The sequence below is a fragment of the Hemiscyllium ocellatum genome, chromosome 4, assembly GCF_020745735.1.
Source record: "Hemiscyllium ocellatum isolate sHemOce1 chromosome 4, sHemOce1.pat.X.cur, whole genome shotgun sequence".
Lineage (NCBI taxonomy): Eukaryota > Metazoa > Chordata > Chondrichthyes > Orectolobiformes > Hemiscylliidae > Hemiscyllium > Hemiscyllium ocellatum.
The window spans coordinates 28,633,820-28,659,905 of record NC_083404.1 but is presented as its reverse complement, the minus strand read 5'-3'; the positions used below and the strand labels follow the sequence as shown (position 1 = coordinate 28,659,905).

At 42.6% G+C, this 26,086-nt stretch overlaps 1 protein-coding gene across 3 annotated transcripts in view; it reads left to right on the top strand.

Moving 5' to 3' along the window:
- LOC132811753 (collagen alpha-1(XV) chain-like) overlaps positions 1-26,086 on the top strand; it is a 262,882-nt gene that overhangs the window by 173,172 nt on the left and 63,624 nt on the right. For all 3 annotated transcript variants that reach the window (XM_060822847.1, XM_060822846.1, XM_060822845.1), the window contains 3 exons: positions 10,310-10,387; positions 12,210-12,245; positions 18,655-18,717. In XM_060822847.1, the coding sequence (XP_060678830.1) occupies positions 10,310-10,387; positions 12,210-12,245; positions 18,655-18,717 (177 nt within the window). The remainder of the gene's footprint in view (positions 1-10,309; positions 10,388-12,209; positions 12,246-18,654; positions 18,718-26,086) is intronic.

The following is a 26,086-nucleotide window of genomic DNA, read 5'->3' as shown; positions in this document are numbered from 1 at the left end:
CCCCCCTCCCCCAGTCAGGACCACTCGTAAAATTGCAATGGACTGGCAGGTAGTTGGTAGGCAAGTTGCCCACAGCACTTTACAGCAGTATCCAGCCCCCACAAGAGGCATAACGTTCTTCCATATAACTCATCTTTAACTGACCAAGGGTGAAACTGAGTGAGCTCTAGGAGTCTTTGAGGACACTCAGCACTCAATGTGTCCAACTAAAAACCAACAAAGTCAAGAGGACGTAGAACCGCATAGTCAGAGAAAGTAATGGCCATATTGTACAGTGCTCTTAATGTGTGCTGCTGTGATCTCAGCAAAAGGGAATTATTCGAGTCTGATTCTCGAGGCTGACCAAGAGAATCCTCAGAGAAAGTTGTATTCCTGCCTTATTCCACTGACAGAATCAAGGCTTTCTTTATCTCAATAATGTACTTTGCAGCAAAGACCATCTCAGGGCCTTACTTTTGGCAACAAACTATAGCAGTTCACTCCAGCAATACAATGCCCACTAGCCATTCGATTGACATTGATGCACAGACTTTAAAATAATGTTATTACATGCCGTTGAGCAAGTGGGACTCAAACCCAAGATTCCTGGCTCAGAGGCAGGGACACTCCCACTGCACCACTAGAATTGTTGCATTTCCTTTCCTGGCATGAAAGTGCAATGTCATTCCATCCTGCACTCACTGTTATAACCTCCCCCCGCTACCGAACTAAAACTGCAGGAACGAGGTTTCCATTCGAAGCTGGTGTTCCTGTTTGATTATAACGGTGACACACACAGGAACGGGGCAGTCAGCCTTCCGGGTTGCATTATTTGGACAGGCAGCTGAGCTTTTGGAGGTAAGGACACCTTGCTGAGGTGAGCCATGACACCCCACACTGACTGAAGAATAAAAATAAATTGGAGCGATACAATTTAAAAAACAATTAAATTGGCTGTTTGCCTAATGCAATCATTTTCTACACAATTTAATTTTGGAGGCACTCTGTTATTTAAATTATAAGCTTTAGTCCATCTCCTTCAAGCCAGCAATGCTGCCTACTGTTAGAGTTCAAATCACATAACTCTGTCTTTTATGTCTTATTATAACACTAGTCCATCTTGAGCAGGCATATTGGTGTCACAGTTAGTTGGAAATTCTGGAAGTGATGTTGACTAATGAGACAATAGACCAGCTCCCTTTTCCCATGTCTCCATCTCTTACACAGCCTCAGTACATCAGTCTAGTCTCTGAAGTTTAGCTTGCTTGAAATTTGAATTTCATTTGAAGAAAAAAATCAAAGTGTGCGAGAGCAAGTGTCCAAATTCCGCAAGGCTGCACATCAGATCATAGAATGTTCACAGCGTGGATTATAATGAATAATCTAGTCAAATTAGAACAAAAACGTAGCACCACATAATGTAATGGTAAGCCAGAGAAAAAGTTCAAAGATGATTCTACTGCTATGTTATAGTTTTGGAAACTCCGGTCCAGATGTTTGCTCCCAGGTCAGGTGCACAGAGACACAGGAATTCCAAGCTTTGTGGGCCTGATCTTTAGAAGTGGATGCACCACTGTGAGGTTTTCAGTCAGAGGTGCATATTGCATCCCGGAAGATTGAGGAGGCCGCTTGGGCACTGGTGAGCGAGGGGGAAAGCTGCCCTAGGAATCTGCTACTGTTGCAAAGTTTAAACATAAAGAATAAAGCGTAAATGAGCGATAAAACCTTCAGTACACCACGCCAATGCATGCCAGCTGATGCCTCCCACTCACTCATCATGCCCCCATACCCCTCAAACCACACTCTATATAACATGGCCCCTCCATGCCAACATATGCCCCTCCAGACCCTCTTTATAGTTCCTATACCAAATTAATGCCAGCACATGCCCTTAGATAAATAAAGTTTCAAATAAAATAACATTTTAAGTGTCTCTTTCAGGCTTCACTATATTGATAAAATACTCATTTAGAAAAATCCACTTACTAGATTTACATTGCTTCAAATAAATAAAGCCTCATACTAATTAACATTTAATTCAAGTATATAAAACTTTATAACAATGAATATAGGAATTCATAGTCCCACACCAAAGAATCTATAACCCCTTGAGTGTCAGGCATTATATTGTAATAATGGATGCTTGTGAAATCAGTCATGCAGCATTAATCCATTCATGGAAACTCTTTACCTCAAATCAAGAAAGAGAGAAATAGCAAGTGATCTTATTTTTAACATTCAAGCTTTTTTCCCCCAACAATTTAAAGAGCAGGAGTTTCAAATGCCTTGCAAGCTTGACTGCTCCCTTTAACAGCCTCTTCGCAGGATACATGCGACAGTCCATCTTTTGCAGTTACGCCAGCACCTTTTTTCCCACTACATTGATGACTCTATCGGCGCCACCTCGTGCTCCTGTGAGGAGGCTGAACAAGTTCATCAACTTCAGGAATACCTTCCACCCTGATCTTAAGTTCAGCTGGACCATCTCAGGCACCATTCCTCCCCTTTGTAGACCTCTCCATCTCTATGTCCGGCAACCGACTCAACATGGACATCAACTTCAAACCCACGGATGCCCACAGGTACCCACCACTTACATACCACCCTCCCCTCCCCCCCCCCCCCCCACACCACCCCTGTAAAAACACTATCCCTCACTCCCAATTCCTCCACCTCGACCGTATCTGCTCTCAGGAGGAGCAATTCCACTCCAGGACATCACAGTTGGCCTCGTAATTCAAGGACCGCAATTTCCCCTCCCATGTGATCAACAATGCCCTCCAGTACATCTCCTCCAATACCCATATCTCTGCCTTTGACCCCCATCCCTACAATTGCAACAAGAATATAACTCCCCAGTCCTCACCTCCCACTCTGCCAATCTCTGAATACAGCACATTATCCTTCGCCATTTTCACCACCTACAATCTAACCCTTCCCCACCCTTATCTGCATTCTGCAAAGTCAATTCCCTTGTTAGGTCCATGTCTCCCCCACCCCCCAATCCTCCCATTCCCCTCACCTTCCCTTGCTGCAGCAAGACGTGTAAAACCTGTGCCCACACCACCAACCTCACCTCTGTCTAAAGCCCCAAAGGATCATTCCACATCCGGCAGAGATTTTCCTGCACATGAAAACACCTAATCTACTGTGTCCGTTCCTTTCAATGTAGTGGTCTCTACATTGGGGAGACAGGACAACAACTTGCAGAATGTTTCAGGGAACATCTCTGGGACACTTGCACCAAACAACCCCACAACCCTCTGGCCAACCACTTCAACTCCCCCTCTCACTCTGCCACGGATATGCAAGTCCTCGGTCTCTTCCACTACCCAATCCAAACCACCTGATCGTTGGAGGAAGAACACCTCCACTTCTACCTTTGGGACCCTCCAACCATATGGCATCAACATCGACTTCACCAGTTTCTTTATCTCCCCTCCCCCCATCTTGTCACAGATCCAACACCCCAACTCAGCACCACCCTCTTGAACACTCTGACCTGTCCATCTTCCTTCCCACCTATCCGCTCCACCCTCCTCTCTGACCTATCACTATCATCCCCCACGTGCATCTACCTATCGCCTTCCTAGCTGCCATCCCCCTACACCCCATCCTTCTATTTATCTCTCAGCCAACCACCAATCCTCCCCCACATTCCTGATGAAGAGCTTATGCCAGAAGCATTGACTCTCCTGCTCCTCGGATGCTGCCTGACTGGCTGTGCTTTCTCAGTGCAATACTTTTCGACTCGGATCTCCAGCATCTGCAGTCCTCACTTTCTTTCTGCTCCCTTTGACAGGTCTTCTTGACATTCTTGACAATTGATTTTAACAGATCTGTTGATGGTTCCAATGAGATTAATGACATTAATTAATGTGTCCTTCTGATTCACACTTAGGCCTACCTTTACAATTCCAAATGCCACCTGCTCTCCATCGTAGATGCCCCAGGATGCATCCAAAAAAATGCAAAACTTAAAGGCTGTTTCTTACTGGGCCTACTCTGCAAATGTCAGGCTCACAAAATCTCATTTCAGTGGAGAGGATTTCATTAGGCAGATATCTCTGTAAGATGCATCAATCCTGATCCAACCCTTTTCCTGCCCCAGCAAAAATGGGAAATGCTGATTTTCGGGGTGGAACTTGCAATTTTCTGGGTTACTCCAGCATTTGTATCCTGCTGAGAGTCTGTCCATTGTGGTGAAAATGCAGGCCTTGCAATTAGGAACAGAGAAACAAACAGGATTCAATGTTCCATTAATAGTTAAGTTTAGTTAATGTTAACTAATGTTAAAGTTAATTAATGCAGTTAATTAACAGACAGTAAGATTAACTGATTACTGTATTTTCCGAATACCAACTGTTGTTGTAAATTCACATAGCCAGACCAAAGTAAACCTGTGTGACACTTGGCGGCTGTTTGCTCATGCAGGATCTCACATATTACAAGATTCGATACTCCACTGGGAAAATCCACAGAGCTCTTTCTGCCTTGCTGTCATTAACAAGCAAGAAGTGCAAAAGGCCCCTGTCACTGCATGTCAATGAAGTCTCCCTTCTAACAGGATTGGAGCAGTGCTGCGGAACTTGCTGTGCTTTGTTGGGACTAAACTATTCTTGAGCAATAGTACAAATCAGGACATAGTGACCGTCTGATTTGAATTCTGCCTGATTTATTTTTCAACAGTGAATTCATTAGTTGTCCATTTTTTGTGAATGATTAATTGCTCAAAACATTCTGCCAGATTTTCTTCCCCGACATATTGTTACCCTCTCATGTGCCTAAGTGCAGTTTGTGTTTGTACAAAATACCTGATGGGCTGGGATACAAAACAATGAAAGTCAAAAATCAACTAACAATTAAAAAATGTCAAGGGACCAGAATTTTCCCTTCTTCCAGGTTTGGGGGAGGTGTCCTTAACAGCAAGACTCCCTTGACACTGCCAGTGGGAAATCTGCTAGATCAAATCCAAGTCAGGTACTTGCATAGTAACCTGAAGTACTTCTGATCCCAAGTCAGTGGGGCACCCCCTCTCCTTAATCTGCTCGCTAATTGGAAGCCACAGTGGGAAGCATGGTCTCATCAAAGGCCCAGGCTGCTGGCTAAGCAGCAAAGCTGGAGACCAAGAGCAGCAGCAATGTTTTATAGTTTCAAGGGGTTAGAGTTGGTATTGTGGGGAAAAGGGATCGGATGTTTGGAGGATAGATCAGCGGGTAACTTTCAGCAGTCACACCTTGCTGTCCATCTATGCCTCCAGATTTGGGATTCTCAAACACCCTCTTTCCCCCAACTTGGCTGACAAGCTACCCCTGCTGTAACAGTTGACAAGGCTATCTATTCTCTCACCTACTGAGACCAATCAGACCGTGGCCAGTTGAGGTTCTTAGGTAGTTGTTAAAGAGTCATAGAAATATACAGCACAGAAACAGTCCCTTCAGTCCAACTCATCCATGCCAACAATACATCCTAAATTGATCTAGTCCCATTTGCCAGCACTTGGCCCATATCCCTCAATACCTATCCAGATGCCTTTTAAATGTTGTAATTGTACCAGCCTCTGCCACTTCCTCTGGCAGCTCATTCTGTACACGTACCACTCTGCGTGAAGAAGTTGCCCCTTGGTCCCTTTTGAACTGTTCCCCTCTCACGTTAAACCTATGTCCTCCAATTTTGGGCTCCCCTACCCTGGGGAAAAAGATGTTGGCTATTCATTGTATCTGTGCACCTCATGATTTTATAATCTTAACAAGGTCACCCCTCAGCTTCCAACATTCCAGGGAAGAAAGCCGCAGCCTATTCAGCCTCTCCCAACAGCTCAAACCTTCGATCCTGGCAACATCCTTGTGCATCTTTTCTGAACCTTTAACAACATTTTTCCCATAGCAAGGAGACCATAAGCAGTATTCCAAAAGTGACCTAACCAATGTTCTGTTCAGCCTAATTGATTGCCAGAAGATCGGAAAGGTCAACTATGGCTTTCCCAACTACAATGTAATTTCTGAAGGGCTGGGAAACTTGTGGTTATCTGCTTGGTTCCAAACCCACCTGATAATTTCCCCTTCCCTGCACCTCCACCCCCGCTTCTGGATGGATCCATTTCCAGCCAAGCTTTTCAAAATAAGATAAAGAAAACTGTTTGTTACAAAGTTATAAAGTGAGGTATTCTCCCTGGATTGAATAAAATTGATATTAAAGCTGAAAATCAGACCTTGAAAATATTTCTATGAATAATTTATTTGCAGCATTTGTTATATCCAATAGATTTCACTAGTAATTCACCCACATACCCTCTTTCATACCATATTTTAGGTTTAATGCTTTAAATATGAAATTCAAGCATTTCATTTCACATGTTCAAATACTTTGACCCAAAATATTTAATTTCTCAATGAGTTGAATTTGCCTTACTTGGATTGACTTTAATTATATTTACTATTGTTAGCACATGATTTCTGCCAATTACCACTACCTCAGTGTCACACTCAAAATTCTGGAGATTAAAATCTATGTCTGCTTTTAATGCCTCATTGTTTGTCAATACTTTGAAAGTGTTATCATCAGTGTCAGGCGCTATGCAAGAATCTTCCCAGTTGCTGAACAATTTGGGCATTGGTGAGAAAGTTGGCAAACCAAACTGAGATTAACGCTAGAGAGATTCTCGATATCAAGAGTGAGAAGTCCCACTTTACACCCAGCAAGAAGGGAATCTTTCTACTGAGTGGTGAGAGGCCTGTTTTCATTTATTTGTATGCTTTAACATCTCATCATTAGTTAATCTCACCTCACTAATGTGCGCTTTCCCATTCTTTCACTGTCAGATAAAAACTAAAGAGAATAATTCCTGACATAAAAGTCTGCATGGTTTACCTGGCAACTCCAGCTCACCACTACCCCCTCCAGCTCACCACTACCAAATCTCAGAGCACACCCTGTGGGAACCTCCACGCATTGATGTTGGCATATCCCTTGACCAGTCTCACTGCACTGCTTCTCCGATCCACTTACAGTAAGGATCTACACTGCTGTGCTGCACTTTGGAGCACACCAGTAGCTTTCATTGTAATGCTGGTACAAGGACACTTGACATGCAGGGACAGGCACCCAGCTCATGGATTGGGCCAGGCTGCAGCTCAGGGCTCCTCCATTCTTTTGCCATCCACACACTTTGTACCTACTTGGGCACTCAAATCATCTCTGTCTTGCCGCTTGCTGCAGTTGCGTTTCTGCACTTTGCCCTCTCAGTCAGAAATTAAGGGCTCACGGTACTTCTGTCTTACTGTTTAGCACAGACTCAAAGTCAGGCAAGTTGTCATGGTTGTCAGTAGTGATCAGTCAAAGGGGTGGATATCACGCCATAGAAATGTACAGCACGAAAACAGACCCGTCGGTCCAACTCGTCCATGCCGACCAGATATCCCAACCCCATCCAGTCCCCCCTGCCAGCACCCAGCCTATATCCCCCTAAACCCTTCCTATTCACATACCCATCCAGATGCCTTTTAAATTTTGCAGTTGTCCTAGCCTCCATCACTTCCTCTGGCAGCTCATTCCATACACATACCACCCTCTGCATGAAAACGTTGCCCCTTAAGTCCCTTTTATGTCTTTGCCCTCTCACTCTAAACCTATGCCTCTAGTTCTAGAATCCCCCAACCCAGGGAAAAGACTTTTATTTATCCTACCCATGCCCCTCATAATTTTATAAACCTCTATAAGGTCACCCCTCAGCCTCTGACGCTCCAAGGAAAACAGCCCTAGCCCATTAAACCTCTCCCTATAACTCAAATCCTTCAACCCTGGCAACATCCTTGTAAATCTTTTCTGAACCCTTTCAAGTTTCACAACATCTTTCCAACAGTGGCCCAACCAATGTCCTGTAAAGTCGCAACATGATGTCTCAATTCCTGTACTCAATACTCTGACCAATAAAGGAAAGCATATCAAACGCCTTCTTCACTATCCTATCCACCTGAGACTCCACTTTCAAGGAGCTATGATCCTGCACTCCAAGGTCTCTTTGTTCAGCAACATTCCCTAGGACCTTACCATTAAGTGTATAAATCCTGCTAAGATTTGCTTTCCCAAAATGCAGCACCTCACATTTATCTAAATTAAAGTCCATCTGCCACTTCTAAGCCCATTGGCCCATCTGATCAAGATCCCATTGTATTCTGAGGAAACCTTCATTGCTGTCCACTACACCAGTTTTGGTGTCATCAGCAAACTTACTAACTATACCTCTTACGCTCACATCCAAATCATTTATATAAATGATGAAAAGTATTGGATCCAGCACCAATCCTTGCGGCACTCCACTGGTGACAGACCTCCAGTCTGAAAAACAACCCACCACCACCACCCCCTGTCTTCTACTTTGAGCCAGTTCTGTATCCAAATGGCAAGTTCTCCCTGTATTCCATGAGATCTAACATGTTCCTTGCTACGTCAATTTCACATCTGCAACAAGTACCAGCAGCCTCTGTAATAAACATACAATACGTGCATCTGCCAAAGGGCTATACCTCAAAGTCTCAGCAGATTAATCCTCACTAAAGTCTTCAGTCAGTGGCATTGTCTGCTATCAACCCAAGTTTGGACATGGTCAGTCAGCCACTCAGAGTGGTCAGGATCAGGGAATGTGTACTACTACAGCCATCGTTAGTTCTGCAGGTCCGAGGAGTCGTACTGGGTTATTCGTAGAGTTGCACCAAGATCAGTTTTGAGTTCAGTCACCCATTGGTCAGGCTGTTCATCCACGTTGGTCAGCTTGATAGGCGATAGTAAGTCTTGTGAGTCAGCTGAACGAAACTCAAGTTGATTTTATCTGAAGCTGCCATTGTGGTAGGGAAGTAGAGAAAGACATTCTGGGGATTGGAAGCATGCTGAGATGGAATGGGGATTTGTGACGGGGAATATCTTAACATATAAATTGTGGAACTAATAATGCATTGCCAGTCACCACTACCCTGGCCTCGGCTGGGATACAGGGTAGCCTTATTGTTTACATGCAGGGCCAGGAATCGGGGTAATCCTGAGAGATTATGTCATAATTCAAATTGGTATGAGGAAACCTGTGGAAGCTCAGTACTGATGGGCTTGACAGGAAGAATACTTCCTTCCCCAAAGGGGTTTTTTATGATAATTCATGAATGTCTCACATTTATAGTTCAGATTTATTAACTGAATTCAAACACTGTGATGGTTTTTGAGCCCATGAATTGTACTCTGGCCTCTGGATTACTAAGAGTTGAAAGGTATAGTGCTGGGAAAGCACAGCAGGTTAGACAGCATCCGAGGAGCAGGAGACTTGGCGTTTTGGGCAAAAGCCCTTCATCAGGATTGCTAGGCCATTGACATTGCCATTTAGCCAGAATGGATGGTTTATGATAGTTAAAGCATAGCTACGTTATAGTATCAGTACAGCAGTGTGTAGACAAGGCCTTGGTATTCCATTCCATGGGTTCAAATTTGATGCCAACTCCCTTTGACATGTCCCACCAAGTCTGGTTTGAGATTGGCCCAAAGGTGTCAGAAATGTTGGCCAACAAACTAACAGACAACAAACATTTTGCTTTTTTGTAGAGAGAGAATGAAGAAAAGCTGCTTGACCTCCATAAAGGACATCTAACAGAAAAGAAATCTCAGTGAGAAAAGAGATTGTAAAATAATCTCTTTTCAGTGTGGTGACATTTCCCAAGTCTTTCCAAAGTTTCTAAACAAAACACTGTTTATCGATTTTAGCCCACAGGAAAATTTATTTTGTGTCAGATAACTGCTTCATTAAAAGCTTCCAGACAATTTAGACTCAATAGCAGTATGCTGGTAAGATATGCATTATTTGGAATGCTCTCAATGGCTGTCGTGTAAACAGAGATAACCGTTGAATGGAAATAATATCTGCATTCTGGTGAGATTTACCTTTAGCACATTGTGCTAAAATCTGATTGTTAATGTGGAGCTTGTTAAAGTGAAAATGGTAGAAGTGGAAGTTGTTGAGGTGAGTGTATGCTGAGGGGAGTGTATGTTGAGGTGTTTTAACCTGGGTGGGCAGTATGGCTGATGTTGATATAAGGCTGGATTTCTGCTTCAAATGAAAAAGCTTCAATATTTGCATCCTCATTCTAATGCACACCAGGAAGTGGTCTGTTTCCTACTCAATGTCGTAGTACATTATACAAAGTTGAAACAGATTTTGTTTCTCATTACTCAAGTATGCTGAAGAATTTGTGCTCGGCGTTTTAAAATTGCATGCTCATATTTTAAATTGATTATTTCTTTTTAATTGGTCATATTTTAATTTGTTCAATTTTTGTCTCTATCCCAACAGGATATGGAAATCTCTGGAGCTTCTGGACTACCCGGAATACCAGGAAAGCCTGGATCACCAGGACTGCCAGGGCTCCCAGTAAGAATATTAAATATGTACATGACTTATAATCTAGAAAACTGATTTTAGTATCATAAACTCAGGAGCAGGGGATTTAAAGAAATAATTCCTTGGTTGCCTACACTTAATTCAATGAAAAAATCCAATGAAATGAAATGCCTGCACCTTTGCTTGCCCCCAAATGCAGATGAAACATTGCAGTTGTTTGCAGTGGCCAAAATCTACAACTAGCATTCATAAGTTAACAATCCTTCAACATACCTGAAGGTTACTGTTGACAAGAAACTAAGATGGACCAGACATATAAATACTGTGCCACATGGATATAAATGTGGTGGCGACAAGACCAAGTCAGAAGCTGGATGCTCTACAGCAGGTAACGCATCTGCTGACTCCTGAGAGCCTGTCACCTATTTACACAATATACAAGTCAGGAGTGTGATGCAAAACTCCCCAATTACCTCTATGGGTATGGCTTGAACCGCACTCAAGAAACTGGATACCATCCAGAACGAAGCAACCTGCTTGACTGGCACCCCATCCACCACCTTAAACATTCACTCCCTCAAACTTTGCTGCATACATAAAATCTATAAGATGCACTGACCTAACTTAACAAGCATCCTTTGACAGCACTTTCCAAACCTGTGAGTTCTACCACCTAGAAGGAGAAGAGCAGCAGAAAAAGCCAGAAACTAAGTTTCTGACCAAACCTCATGCCATCCTGATTTGGAACTATATCACCATTCCTTTACTGTTGCTGAGTTAATGTCCTGGAATTCCTTTCCTAACAACACTGTGGATGTACTTATGGGTAATAACAGTTCAAGAAGGCAGCTCACTACCACCATTTTAAGGTTAATTGAGGTGGAATAATATTTGTTCCAAGTGGTGCCCACATTGCATTGAAAGAACAAAAATAAATATATTGAGTCGGTTCCTCTAATTAGTTGAAAACAAGGAGGAAATAATTAATTGATTTTAACTTGCAAAACTTACACTGTTAAAATGAGGCTGAAGATAATCTTAAAAGTTCTGAGATGTATGTATATATAAATTAAGAGAGTTAGGTGTTAAAACCTTATTAACACCCAAAAGATGATGAGTTTGTCATTAGTACCTTGTCATTAGTCTGTAAAATGACTAACTCATGTAAAATCAGTATTGATAGAACATCAAAGATTGGAATCATAATGTTAAGGGACCCCAGAGGTCATGACTTTAAATCTCATTGAATCTAACTGTGGATCTGAATGTAATAAATCTGCTCAGTTATGGGCTGGTGGCAGAGAAAATAACCCTGAATGCTGCCAAATTATCAAACAGCTACTATCAGGGCACAAAGTTAGTTTTGGTGTTTGTCTGCAGGCAACACTAGCAAGACATGTTAGCCATTTTAATCAGTCACATAATGTGGGCCAGCATTTTAGGAGTCGAAGGTCCCCTTTCGTAATTGGATTTTTACAACAATCCAGCAACTGTCTCATCACTGATGAACTAAAAATTATAGACTTAGGATCTCATGGTTGCTCATCCAGTACCATAACTGCTGGGTAGAAACAGACCTTATGATCACATGATCCCTTTCCTTGAGGAAAATGACTGACTACCTCTAAACCATCACCCAGAGAAGACTGAATTAATCAAACCTCTGTGAAGGATTACAAGCCCAGACTAACTAAACAAGACCCTTGAAAAAGTATAGAATTGTGTTTTCCCATCACACAATGGCAATGTAGTTGTGACTCAGAAAGCTGCTTTGCAAACTATGGAGCTTCCTTGTGCCTGCAGGTTTCAAATATTTGTTCAACAAGTTGCCTCACTGTCTCTTTGTTTGTAGGGTGTAAAGGGCGAACCAGGTCCTTCAGGTGAAAAAGTAAGTGCGACCTATTTAAGAGATCTTTTAAAACTCCATGTTTCTCTCACTATGGCTTTCTGAGCAGAAAAGACTGGAACAGAACCACAACAAAGGTTGGATCTGCAGAGGGTAGTGGGAGGATGGGGATCTTGCGTTTCCAAAACATCAGTGAAGTGAAAGCAGACTTTTCAAAAGCACAAAAAATACCGCAATGTAAGGTTCTACAGTCTGAAGTGCAAGTGGATTACGTCTATATAATGACATATAATGACATATACTTCCTCTCCACAAATTCTACTTCTTGTTTTCAGAACTTTCTGTCCTTTTTTAAATGAACATTTTCATTGTTGTTATGGGAACTGTCACGATGTTACTGCATCCTCTGGCCATTATGTAGAGCAGGGCTCTGAAGTCACTGCTTCCATCTCATTTGGTTATAAAGAAAGTATGTCATCTGACTGTGGGCAAGAGCTCTAGCAATTGTTTGTCAAGACAAAATGCATTGTCTTTGGATATTGTCTTTGCCGTTGATTCTATTAACCTCCCTCACAGTCACTTTCAGCTGCGATTTAGGAGCTGTGGTATAATACCAAAGCCTAAACCTAATCTCCATGCTGAACAGTGACCTCTGTTACTGTCTGTCTCTACATCTATATCCTTCTGCCTCAACTATTCTGAAACTCTGGTTCATGGTTTCATAATTTTAAGGTTCCATTTGTGCAATGCTGCTGTAGCTGACTTCACCCCTCTAGAAGCCATTCGAAACCCCATACTCCCATTCACCAGCTTCCTCTGCAGCTTGTGGTTTAGTGTGGACTGGAACTGTGAACTGACTGCACTGTTCTTGTCTTGCCTCAGCCATTAGATCTTTGGAACCTGCACACTTACTCTGTTCAACTAATACCGGGTTCTCCTTAGTTTCCTGTCTGTCTTCTAAACCATTTATTCAGCTACTATGCCCCTTCTCATGTCAACTCCACACCCCACCCTTTCACAAACTTTCTCAAAAATCTTCTTTGCATATGCCTTCAAAATCACCTGGAAACCCCTGCCTACAAATTTAAAGAATGTTGGAAAGGAGGACTGGAAATTCTGTTCCTCAGTTCCACCTAAAATTGAGAGATGAAGGGGGAGAAAGTTGAAACATTTGGATGGATTGGAATGCCTCACCCACTTGCAGTGGAATGACCCCTGGTCATGCAAATGTGGGGTCAGGGTCTGGGCCCTTTCTGAGCCTGCAGTGGAGTTCTCCAACTGAGGTTTCCCCAGTTACACCCTCAGTTACACGCAGTCATGAGTCTGCCTTGTGTGTAGAATGAGCCTCTGCCCAGCCAACTGGGGCTGGGATTGAATTCCTGGTTACAGGGTTCTGCTTTGAAGAGGAGAATCTTCCTGAGGTGTTGTTCAGAAAAGCAAACGTATCCCTTGTTAATAATGGGCAACAGTAAAGATCTGCCCATTAGAATCCTGAAATGCCTTGGGGTTGGGGGAAGGGGGTTGCTGGGCTGTCCGTACTACTTTTTTGAGACCAAGAGAACAGCTGTGGAGTTTTCTTGTGAAAGATCTATCACTCTTGAGAGCACAGAACAATGATGCAGGAAACTTGGCAGTCGTTATTATGATGGATTTATGCTCATTCAGCTGCCACTATTCAGTTTAATAATGGGATGGAGATTATTTTGTATAAACACAGGCACTATACAACATTACTCTGAACAAGAGTGATCCCTGAACTAGTTTGTATCATTTTTAAAAATTGGAGAGGAATCTTCCCAATTTTTGTTCCCAACTTGACCTGATTTGTACTGTTGTGACTTCTCTCCCAGGAGTTCAGATAGTTTTTAGGTGTGATGGAAAGGGCATGTTTGATATACAAGGAATCACAGTTGTGTTGGACAAGCTAGATGGACCAGTGAGTGTTTGTCTGTCCATCAGTATATGTACATTTATATAAAGTTGCCAGGTTCCTGTCATCTAACTCATCCTTCCATGAGCTGGCTGTCAAGCAGATGTGTGAACCTGAGACAAACTGACGTTCCTTTGATTTCCTTCTCTCCTACTCGGAAGTAGCTTCATAAAGGATGCTATCTGACGCAGCTTTGGTTAAGAAAATCCTGTCCTTCAAATTAATGATGGAATCCCACCTGATACCTCATCTCATAGAGTCATAGAAAGTCAAAGCCTTTCCCTTGTCTGTGAGGATAAGTCGGGGGTCTGATGGAATACTTTTCACTTGCTTTAATGGGTGCAACTGTTATAACAGTCAGGAGGCTCAACATTAGGCAGTGTGCTTTGATAAAGTATCTTTTGAATAAAACACCACTGACAAAATGATGCACTTGAAGCCGCGTCCCTATATGTTAGCCCATGTAACATACTCCACATCCTCCAGGCTCTTGTTAAGACCGATGCCTTGAAACTTATTAACAACACTTACTATGTACGTTGTTATGATATCTCAGACTAACAAATAGTGTGCGCTTTATGCTTACTTATATTACTGTTACATTCGATACAATGCTAACTGGTTGACCGCCTGGAACTGAGGTGGAGTCCGGTTTAATTAAGGGATTCAAAAGTATATCATCTGACTGTGGGCAAGAGCTCTAGCAATTGTTTGCCAAGACAAATGCATTATCTTTGGATATTGTCATTGCCGTTGTTGTCCATTATTAACAAGGGATTCCATTAACCTCCCTCGCAGTCACTTTAGGCTGTGGTTTAGGAGTTGTGGTATAATACCAAAGCCTAAACATAATCTCCATGCTTGACAGTGACTTCTGCTTCTGTCTGTCTGTCTGTCTTTACATCTATCTCCTTCTGCCTCAACTATTCTGAAACTCTGGTTCATGGTTTCATAATTTTAAGTTTCCATTTATGCAATGCTGCTATAGGATGATATTTGAATAAAAATAATGCGCAGAGGTATGAGGATAATGCAGAAGATTGGCACCAGATAATCATGCTCAATATTGGTACTCAAATGAACTAGTGCGGGCACACCAGGCCAGATGGACTCTTTTTATGCTCCATCAATCTCCAGAATCAATGTGAAAAAGCCATGGGTGCTTGGGGTGATCAAAATAGAGGATGAAGGTGTTCAGAATGCTGGCCTTCATTGCTCAGTCCTTTGAGCATAGGTGTTGGGACGCAATGTTCAGATTGTACATGTCTTTGGTCAGGCCTCTCCTGGAGTACTGTGTGCAGTTCTGGTCACACTGATATAGGAAGCATGTTATTAAGCTAGAGTGGGTTCAGGAAAGATTTACCAGAATGTTTCCAAGAATGAAGGGTTTGCATAAAAATAGATTGGAATGTCTGGGACTTTTTCCACTGAAGCATAGGAGGTTTGAGATGTGACCTTATTGAGGTTTATAAAATCATAAGGGGTATAGTTAAGGTGAATGACAAGGGTCTTTTCCCTAGGGTGGGGGAGTTCAAAACTAGGGGCATATTTTTACGGTGACAGGATAAAAAATTTTAAATGGACACGAGGGGCATTTTTTTTTCACAGTGATTCGTGTGTGGAAAGAACTGCCAGAGAAAGTGATGGATGCAGGTTCAGTTACAGTGTTTAAAAGATATTTGGATTAGTTCAAGAATAGGAAAGTTTTGAAGGAATATGAGCCAAGCATGGGCAGGTGAGACTAGTTTAGTTTGGGAACATGGTCGGTGTGGACTGGCTGTACCGAACAGTTTGTTTCCAGGCTCTCTGACTCTATGACAAGAGTCTATGGTCTGATGTTGTTGAACCTATCATCCAATGCTGAATTCTGTGAAATGCCTAAGTGGAAAATGAAGTATTGTTCCTCCAACTTGTATTCAGTGGAGACAAGCCCAGCCTGAGCAAGCTTTCCTCATCAGCTAACCTGCTCATTCCTCATCAGCTAACCTTCTGTGATCTGTCTGCAATGCTTCCTTCATTAAGGAGACCAAAACTGTACATTGTACTCCAGATGCGCTCTTACAAATACCCCATATAATTGAAGCATGTCACCTTTACTTCTATATTATAAAAATATCATTTCCGTTTTCTTCTTAATTATTTGATGTACTTGCATACTAAATTTTAACAATTCCACACCAGAATATCTGGATCCCTCTGCACCTGAGAATTCTACAGTCATTCCTCATTTGATTATACTTTGTTCTTTTATTCTTCTTTCCAAAATGAATAATCTAAAGTCCAAAGATGTGCAGGGTTTCTGGGTTAGCTGTGGTAAAAACACCATGCAGGATTACAGGGGGTAGGGTTGGGGGCCTGGGTCTGGGTGGGATGCTCTTCAGAGGATCAGTGCAAATCTGATGGGCCGAATGGCCTCTTTCTGCATTGTATTCTATGATTCTAATGATTCTGTGACTAACCGACCAACTGAGTGACTGCTTAACTGAGTGTGATTTGGAGATCTTTTATACTAATGTATTCACATGTCATGATGTCTTTTAGCTGTCTTAAGGCAGAGTACTTTTTAGACCTGTGCAATAATACAATGTTCTTGATACACATTCCATCCACCAACATAGCTACCATTTTCATTCCTGGTATATATATTCTGGTTGCTGTGAAACCCATTGACAATACACAACAAAACAAGCTGCAGTGACTTCTTTAACAGCTTAACCGAAACACATAATGTCCGATTCTTAGAAAGGCAAGAGTAGCTACTGTATGGCAATATCAACAGCTCTGACAAATCACACATCCTTAATTCTTTGAAGAGGTGACAAGTAGGTTAGACCAGGGAAACCCAGTGGATGTGGTCTATCTAGACTTCCAAAAGGCCTTTGATAAGGTGCCACACGGGAGGCTGCTGAGCAAGGTGACAGCCCATGGTGTTCGAGATGAGCTACTGGTATGGATTGAGGATTGGCTGCCGGTGACAAGCAGTGTCCCACAGGGTTCAGTGTTGGGGCCGCAGCTGTTCACATTATATATTAATGATCTGGATGAAGGGACTGGGGGCATTCTAGCGAAGATTGCCAATGATACAATGATTAGATGGACAGGCAGGTAGTACTGAGGAAGTGGAGAGGCTGCAGAAGGATCTAGACAGTTTGAGAGAGTGGTCCAGGAAATGGCTGATGGAATTCAACATGAGCAAATGCGAGGTCTTGCACTTTGGAAAAAAGAATAAAAGCATAGACTACTTTCTAAACGGTGAGAAAATTCATAAAGCCAAAGTACAAAGGGATCTGGGAGTGCTAGTTGAAGATTCTCTAAGGTAAACATGCAGGTTGAGTCCGTGATTAAGAAAGCGAATGCAATGTTGTCATTTATCTCAAGAGGGTTGGAATATAAAAGCACCGTTGTGCTACTGAGACTTTATAAAGCTCTGGTTGGGCCCCATTTGGAGCACTGTGTCCAGTTTTGGTCCCCACACCTCAGGAAGGACATACTGGCACTGGAGCGTGTCCAGCGGAGATTCACACGGATGATCCCTGGAATGGTTGATCTAACATACAAGGAACGGCTGAGGATCCTGGGATTGTATTCATTGGAGTTTAGAAGATTAAGGGGAGATTTAATAGAAACTTACAAGATAATACATGGCTTTGAAAGGGTAGACACTAGGAAATTGTTTCCGTTAGGCGAGGAGACTAGGACCCGTGGACACAGCCTTAGAATTAGAGGGGGTCAATTCAGAACAGAAATGCGGAGACATTTCTTCAGCCAGAGAGTGGTGGGCCTGTGGAATTCATTGCCACAGAGTGCAGTGGAGGCCGGGACGCTAAATGTCTTCAAGGCAGAGATTGACAAATTCTTGATGTCACAAGGAATTAAGGGCTACGGGGAGAATGCTGGTAAGTGGAGTTGAAATGCCCATCAGCCATGATTGAATGGCGGAGTGGACTCGATGGGCCGAATGGCCTTACTTCCACTCCTATGTCTTATGGTCTTATCCATCATCCTTCCTTTGCCAGTGTTTGGTCAAAATCCTAGAACTCCCTGCCAAACAACACATGCTCCAAAAAGGACGCCTGACAGCAACTATTGAAGGGCAACTAGGAACAGGCAACAAACATCTACTTTGCCTCCAACTTCCATATCCTCAGAACAGCAGTTTTAAGAAAGGAGTTAAAACTTTGCATTTTAGGTTTCCATTCCAAGTACAGAATAAGCTGAGCTCCCATAGTAAAGTGACATTCTACTGGAACAAATATAAATCACGGGCAGAGATCCCACAATTTCTTGACAAATGCTCTCTAGCAGCACTCGACCAAGGACTTTTCTCCTGCCTGTGACTAACACAGACATAAAGAGCAGCCCACAGGCTGTTACTCAGTCTGCAAGAAGATTCCAGCTCAACCTGCTCTTCTCCCATTTTGTCAATTAAATAATCTTCACTCTTCCTTTAAAAATTACTCTAGAATAATAAACAGGAGATGTTTATTGTTGTCTAACAACTGCATCCTATTTGTTTTTAAGGGACCTCCAGGTATCCAAGGTCAACCTGGACCCATTGGACAAGCTGGCTTACCCGGACCTATGGTTAGTAGTTAATTAGTTATTGATTTATTGCCTGTATTTTCCTATTTGTTTCAACACTGTTGCAGTCCATTACAAGAGTAGACAATGAAACCACTGTGGCTGCATAGAAAAAGCACATTTATTAGTTGCACCATCTCTCCGTACAGTACTTGTATGTGACCTGATTTGCTCCTGAGATCCCTTGGGCTCGGGTTGACATTAGGACAGATGAGAACAATTCTGCAAGCGTTGCTTGTTTACTTATCTTTCTTACATGGATGATTAATTCAAAAGTATTGAAAGAAAAATTTGCATTTATGAAGTGCCTGTCATGACCTCAAATTGCCTCAAAGCACTCTGCAGCAAACAAAGTACATTTGAAGTATAGGTATCATTGTAATGTGGGAAATTACACACAGTAAAAGTTCACATGTAGCAAGGTATAATGAATAGATAATGCATTTTTGAGATTAATTGAGGGTAATCTTATGATCAGAACAATAGGGAGAATTCTATGTTATTTTTTAAAATGGTACCATGGAATACCTTCCCTGAGTGGTTTAACTCAGTGCACTGGAGCATAGGCATAAATTATAACTCGCTTAGCACTCAAAACCATAAGTTGCTAACTCAGATGTGAGAGTGTAAAGGCTTACAGAGGTACAGTCCATGGAAACAAGAAGACAAAGCTTCCACATCCCCATACAGTTCAAACAAAATGATCGTGCTTAATGTAGGAGGTGCATTTGTCATTGAATTTACTGGTGACAGTAAATTGTTAGTGTCACTGACTCAAAGTAGGCAGTTACCTCAGATGCACTTGGATGGTATAAATGGGCACTGAACTCTGTTTTCCCCCCATGGGAGTGATTCTGCCTGCCTAGAGTGAGACCATAGAATCTGTACAGTGCAGATAGAGGCCATTTAACTTGTGAGAGTCTGCACTGACTCCAAATAAAATCCTACACTATCCTCATAATCTAATATTTACCATAGTTAGCCCATCTAGCCTGTGCATCCCTGGACACTACAAATAAGTTGGCATGGCCATCCACATAACCTGGTGAAAGTGAAAACTGCAGATGCTGGAGATTAGAGTCGAGAGTGTGGTGCTGCATCCGAGGAGGTCAGGCAGCATCCGAGGAGCAAGAGAACTGATATTTCGAGCAAAAGCCTTTATCCGGACCACATAACCTGCACATCTTTGGACCGTGGGAGGAAATCCACGCAGACATGGGAGAAAGTGCAAACTCCACATAGATAGTCGCTCAAGACTGGAATGGAACCTGGGTCACAGTGGCACTGTGAGGCAGTAATGCTGACCAGAGTGCCACTGTGCCTTCCTTTTGCCATTACCCGTGAGGGCAATTTTAATTTCTTCCCTTTCCCCGAAGCAGGCTGATCCAAAATGAGGGGAGAATCGTTCCAAGCGCCTTCCACGAAGCTGGTATTTTCATTGCAGTGCAGTGTCAGTGCAGACTCTCAGGGGCTAAATGGCCTCTATCTACACTATAGGGATCCTATGATCATTCCAGGCTAACAGAATCAGTCCCATTGGGGGACTCACCACCTGGGCCAGTAACTACCGGCATCCCTAATAGGACCTTTAAGAGTCAACCTTATTGCTGTGGGTCTGAAATCACATGTAGGCCAGACCAGATAAGGATGGCATTGCTATGATATCACTTTGCCATGAATATCCAACAAGAGAGAATCTCACCATCTCCTCTTGACATTCAGTGGCATTACCAATGGCAATTTGTTTGCCATCAATATCCTGGAGGTTAACAAAGAACAGAAATTTAATGGAATGAGTCTCTTCAAATTCTACACCTCCAAGGGCAGATCAGAAGCTGAGTATTCTGTGGTGAGTAACTTATCTCCTGACTCCCTAAACTCTGGTTACTGTTAAAAAGCCTCAAGTCATGAATATAATGGAATACGTTCCACCAAACTGGATAAGTACAGCTCCAACATCATCCAGGACAAAGTGGTTTAGTTCATTGGAAAACTATCCATGAACTTAAACCTTCATTCCCTCCACCACCAACACAATAGTGTCAGCCAACGCACCAGACGTGCTACAGCAACACAACAAGACTCCTTCAATAATCTCTTCCAAACCCATGACTCCTACAACTTATAAGGCACATGAGAACATTTGCAAGTTCCTTTCAAAATCATACACCTTGCTACTTGTGGGCGGCACGGAAGCGCAGTGGTTAGCACTGTTGCCTCACAGCGCCAGAGACCCGGGTTCAATTCCCGCCTCAGGCGACTGACTGTGTGGAGTTTGCACATTCTCTCCGTATCTGCGTGGGTTTTGTCCAGGTGCTCCGGCTTCCTCCCACACTCCAAAAATGTGCAGGTTAGGTGAATTGGCCGTGCTAAATTGCCCGTAGTGTTAGGTAAAGGGGTAAATGTAGGGGAATGGGTCTGGGTGGGCTGTGCTTCGGCGGGTCGGTGTGGACTTGTTGGGCCGAAGGGCCTGTTTCCACACTAAGTAATCTAATCTAAACTATAATTGTTGCTTCATTGTCACTCTGTCAAAATCCTGGAGCTTGTTTCCTAACAGCACTGTGGGTGTACCCACACCACACAGATCACAGCAACTTGAAAAGGTAACTCACCACCACCTTCAAGGCCGTTTAGGAAAGTGCAATAAATGCTGGCCCAGCCAATGACGCTCCTCCGATGCTGCCTGAACCACTGTGCTTTTCCAGCACCCACAGCCCATGGCCCAGCCAATGCCACCCACAGCCCATGAACAATTTTTTTAAAAAGTTGCCTGGGTTCGAGGCCACAATGAAAATCTTGACTAGTGCACTCATCACAGCCCAAGGACAGGGAGTAAGCCTTTTAGAAAGGAGATGAGAAGACCTTTCTTCACCCAGGGAATGGAGAGCTGGTGGAATTATTTGCCGCAGGGAACCATTGAGGCCAAAACATTGAAGACTTTCAAAAAAGATGTAGGTGTAGTTCTTAGAACAAAAGGTTATGGGGAGGAAGTGGGAACAGGATAAGGATGGTTGAGAGTAATCCTTGCATGTCTTTGTGGAATTTCAATAGTTTGTGTAACTGTTTCAGCACTGCCCTTCCACAACATTTGCTGTGTGATGTTTTTATTTGCCCGAAGATATTTTGGCATCATCCATATGCCATGGAGAGGCACTCGGAGTAATCTAAAGGTTAGGAGGTTAAACAAAACTTCAGATGTGGTTCCCACAATTCTCTTAAAACTGTGCAGGAGTAATCCAAACCTAATTTGACATATTGACTAAAGAACGAAACAAATTCTTATGTTGAATAAAAACAGTGTTGTTTCCAACCTATCACAAAGAGAAATTTTTAAAATTCATGCATGGGATGTGGGCTTCACTGACTTGGCCAGTATTTATTGCATCTATTCTTTAAGGATGATTTGATTTAGTTGTTACCTGACTGTCTATCTCTCTCTCACATAGACCCTAACAAAAACAGTTTTATGAAGTGTTGAGCTCAACACTAGGACATGACTTTATTAAAAAAGAAAATTTTCTCTCCATGCTCACAGCAGAAAATCTCACCTGCAAGAAATTTGGGAGAGATACATTGCATGGGCCACATTGAAATTCCCTGCACCCACACTATCGAGTGGAAAATGGAAGTTTCCCAACTGCAGCATGAAGTCATAAAGTAACAACTGTTACATTCTTTTTGTCATTAAATGGCTACCTTAAACAGTATCAGCCTTGGCTTAACCTCCAAAGTAAAACAAAGAACTGCAGACACGGGAATCTGAACAACAATAGAAGTTGTTGGAGAAATTCAGCTGGCCTTGCAGCTTTTGTGGAGAGAAAACAGAGTTAATGTTTTGAGTCCAGTGACTCTCCTTCAGAACTGATAGCTTCCGAGAACAAGTAGTATTAATGTTGAAGACAAGGGATGATGGTGAGGCTGGAGGAGGGGAGTGAGCTCTGAGCTGATAGGTGTAGATGGAGCTAACAGAGAGAGAGAGAGAGAGAGATAGCTGATAGTAAGCCAGTGAAGTAGAAAAGCAAGATAGGTGATAATGGAGACCGTGATTGGGTGAAAATGAGTTGGCTGTGCTGAAAGGAGCCCATATCATGCCATGACCTGGGGGATGGGTAAAGGACCTGGAAGGAGGTTTTCAAGTTCTAAAATTGTTGAACTCAAGTCTTGAGTCCTGAAGGCTGCAGGGTACTCGAGCGGAAAATGAGATGCTTACGCTGAAGCTTTGCTGGAGCACTGCAGCAAGCCTGAGACAGAAATGTTGGCCAGCGAATGCGGTGGTCTGTTGAAATGACATAGAACTGAAAGCTCAAGGTCATTTTTAAGGACAGAAGGCAGTTGTTCCGCAAAGCAGTCACCAAATTTCCCATTATAAAGAAGACAAAAACCAATAACCTCATGTGTCATCTGTGAATTTACTGATCAGACATCCCATGTTCATGTCTAGTTCATTACTGTACATTACAAAGAAGTAGGAATCCAATGTCAACCCTGTTTTTCACCATTGCACACAAGCTTCCAGTTCGAAAAACAACCTTCAATCATCACACTCTGCTTCCTGCTAGTAAGTCTGTTTTGGATCCATGGGCACGGTGGCGCAGTGGTTATCACAGCTGCCTCCCAGTGCCAGAGATCCGGGTTCAATTCCTGCCTCAGGCAACTGTCTGTGTGGAGTTTGCACATTCTCCCCGTGTTGCTAAATTGCCCGTAGTGTTAGGTGAAGGAGTAAATGTGGGGGAATGGGTCTGGTTGGGTTGCTCTTCGGAGGGCCAGTGTTGACTTGTTGGGCCGAAGGGCCTGTTTCCACACTGTAAGTAATCTAATCATACTCTTTGCCAGGTGTTGGATCTTGCCAGTTTTTAGGGAGGATGGGTTAGGTTGGTTTGCATAGGGTCAATGGTCATTTGGAAAAGATGACCGCGTAAAACCAACAACTAATCCTCACCCATGCAGCACCTAAACAGTTGGTTAGTTACCTTACATATTTAATACACATTAAAATTTCATGCATATATTCATATAGATGCCAGAAAATAATCTGCTTAACTAAGTAACATTACTGGAGGCTAGTTACAATATAATTTGTTTATTTGAAAACTGGCTCCATCCATATTGTTTCCTGTTACTTGGTGGTTGTATGTGCATATAAAACCCATTGGAAAATTGGATGTGATGCAAATCTGGCAAAGCATGATAATTTTCACAAGAGTGTTGTCAGTTCATCAAGTATAACCAATCACATGGTATACCCTTTGGCATTTGGAACGTCAATTTTAAATCATGCACAAATTGGGGAATGAAAAGGAAGGATTGGTGCACACCAGTGGAATGAACTTACAAAAAATCATTTGGAAGTAACTTTTTCAATGATATTGATGTTTAAAGCAAACAGTTCAAAACTCAGCCTGGGTTTTCAACTTATATTGCAAAATGTGTTTAGTGTTACAGAGATATTGTTGGTCTTGTTATACCTAGGACTATGTAATTTGAACTATTAAACGATAACCTTCCAAGGACACATGTTGGCACTTCTTTATCCCATGTGAATGATCTCAAGTTTAATTTGATAGCTATTATCACCAGCTCTCTCCTCCCATTTCCCAACCCCTCCTCCCAACTACTGGAGCTTCAGACCTGCCAACATTGACTAATCCTTAATGTATCTTCCTGTTCATCGTCTAAAGCGTCCAACATACCTGTGATTATATTAACATCCAATGTTGTCTTGGAAATTAAGATGCTTTCCCCAAATTTTGAATCCTAGGCTTTTGAAGAATTTAGTTGATGTAACAACAGTGGGAAATTGGGAGAAACCATGAACAAACTCCAATCTCAACAGCAATCCATCAGCCAATAGAAACTCACAGAAAGTCACGTGTGTGCAATACATCAGTCTACCCCTCAAGAAATTGCTAACTATCCTAAGTAGGAAATGCTCCATCACAAGGCAAACACATTTCCCAGATGTTAACAGATATTTTCTCAACAGCTACCGTTATTCAGTATCAAGGAAGTAAGGCACTTATAATGGACTCACGTAATGCCTGTCGCCGCACTAATTTACCAAGGCATTCATGAGAATGTTAAAGTTAATAGTGTTCATGCTGTTGTAAGTGTGGCGTTCACTGCACAACAGCATCTTACTCATCTTTCAATTCTTAATTAGAAATGGAGCTAACTGTATCTGGACTCCCAATTAACAGCACCTGGATTGGCGTTGACCCAATGTGACTTCCGGTTAAAGTACTTCATAACACAGCTGTACTGATTAGATTAAATTACTTACAGTGTGGAAACAGGCCCTTTGGCCCAACAAGTCCACACCAACTTGCCCAAAGTGCAACCCACCCAGACCCATTCCTCTATATTTACCCCTTCACCTAACACTACGGGCAATTTACCATGGCCAATTCACCTAACCTGCACATGTATTGGACTGTGGGAGGAAACCGGAGCTCGAGGCGGGAATTGAACCTGGGTCTCTGGCGTTGTGAGGCAGCAGTGCTAACCACTGTGCCACTGTTCCACCCACTGAGCTCAGGGATAGCACTATTGTAATGGCAAAAGCCAATGGCCGTAATGTAACTTATTTCAGTCTCAGAGTAACTAGTGCAGTCACACTTTTGACTGTGGTTCTGATCTCTTTGAATCCAGGGAATTTTCAGCAGAGTCAAGGAGATTTGAGGCAAAGAATATAAAGTGTGAGACTTTGTAAAGCTTCTTTACCAGTCATCACCAGTAATAAATATTTAAGGTGTCACCCATAAGAAGATATGATTTTCTATCTCAGTAATACCATTAGGCCGGTTTGTAGTGTCAAGCTATGCAGACGTTATTACTAGGCCTGTCAGATTACAGGACGCGTTTATCTGAAAACTGGCTCCAATCATATTGTTGTCATTTTATTTGGTGGTTAATTAAGGGCCTAAGGCACCAGGTAAACCTCCCAGTGACCTGGCTGAATTTAGTCATTCAGCAACATAGCCCATTCAGTGAAAGTACAGTCATCCCTGATGGTCCTGGAAATGTGGGACTCCCACATCTGAAAAATCATCTGGATTGCCCTCATCAGTAACCCTGCCAGAGTTTTTGAGATAGCTAGGAAACCATCTAATCAACATGGAACAGGTCAATGGAAGTACCATTGCAGAGGCATAAACTGCCCCAATAATCATTGAGAAAGGAGTTGGCTGACACCCCCAACAACCTTCCACACTGTTCCCTTATAGCTCAAAGCAATAAACCCTGACTATGTTTTATTTAAGAATATCATTTTCAGACCACCCGTTTCTCCCAAAACCACAAAACCACCCCTTTTCTCTACCACCACCACCAACTGAATTGTGGGCCCAACTTACATCCACCTGGATTTTTGAGG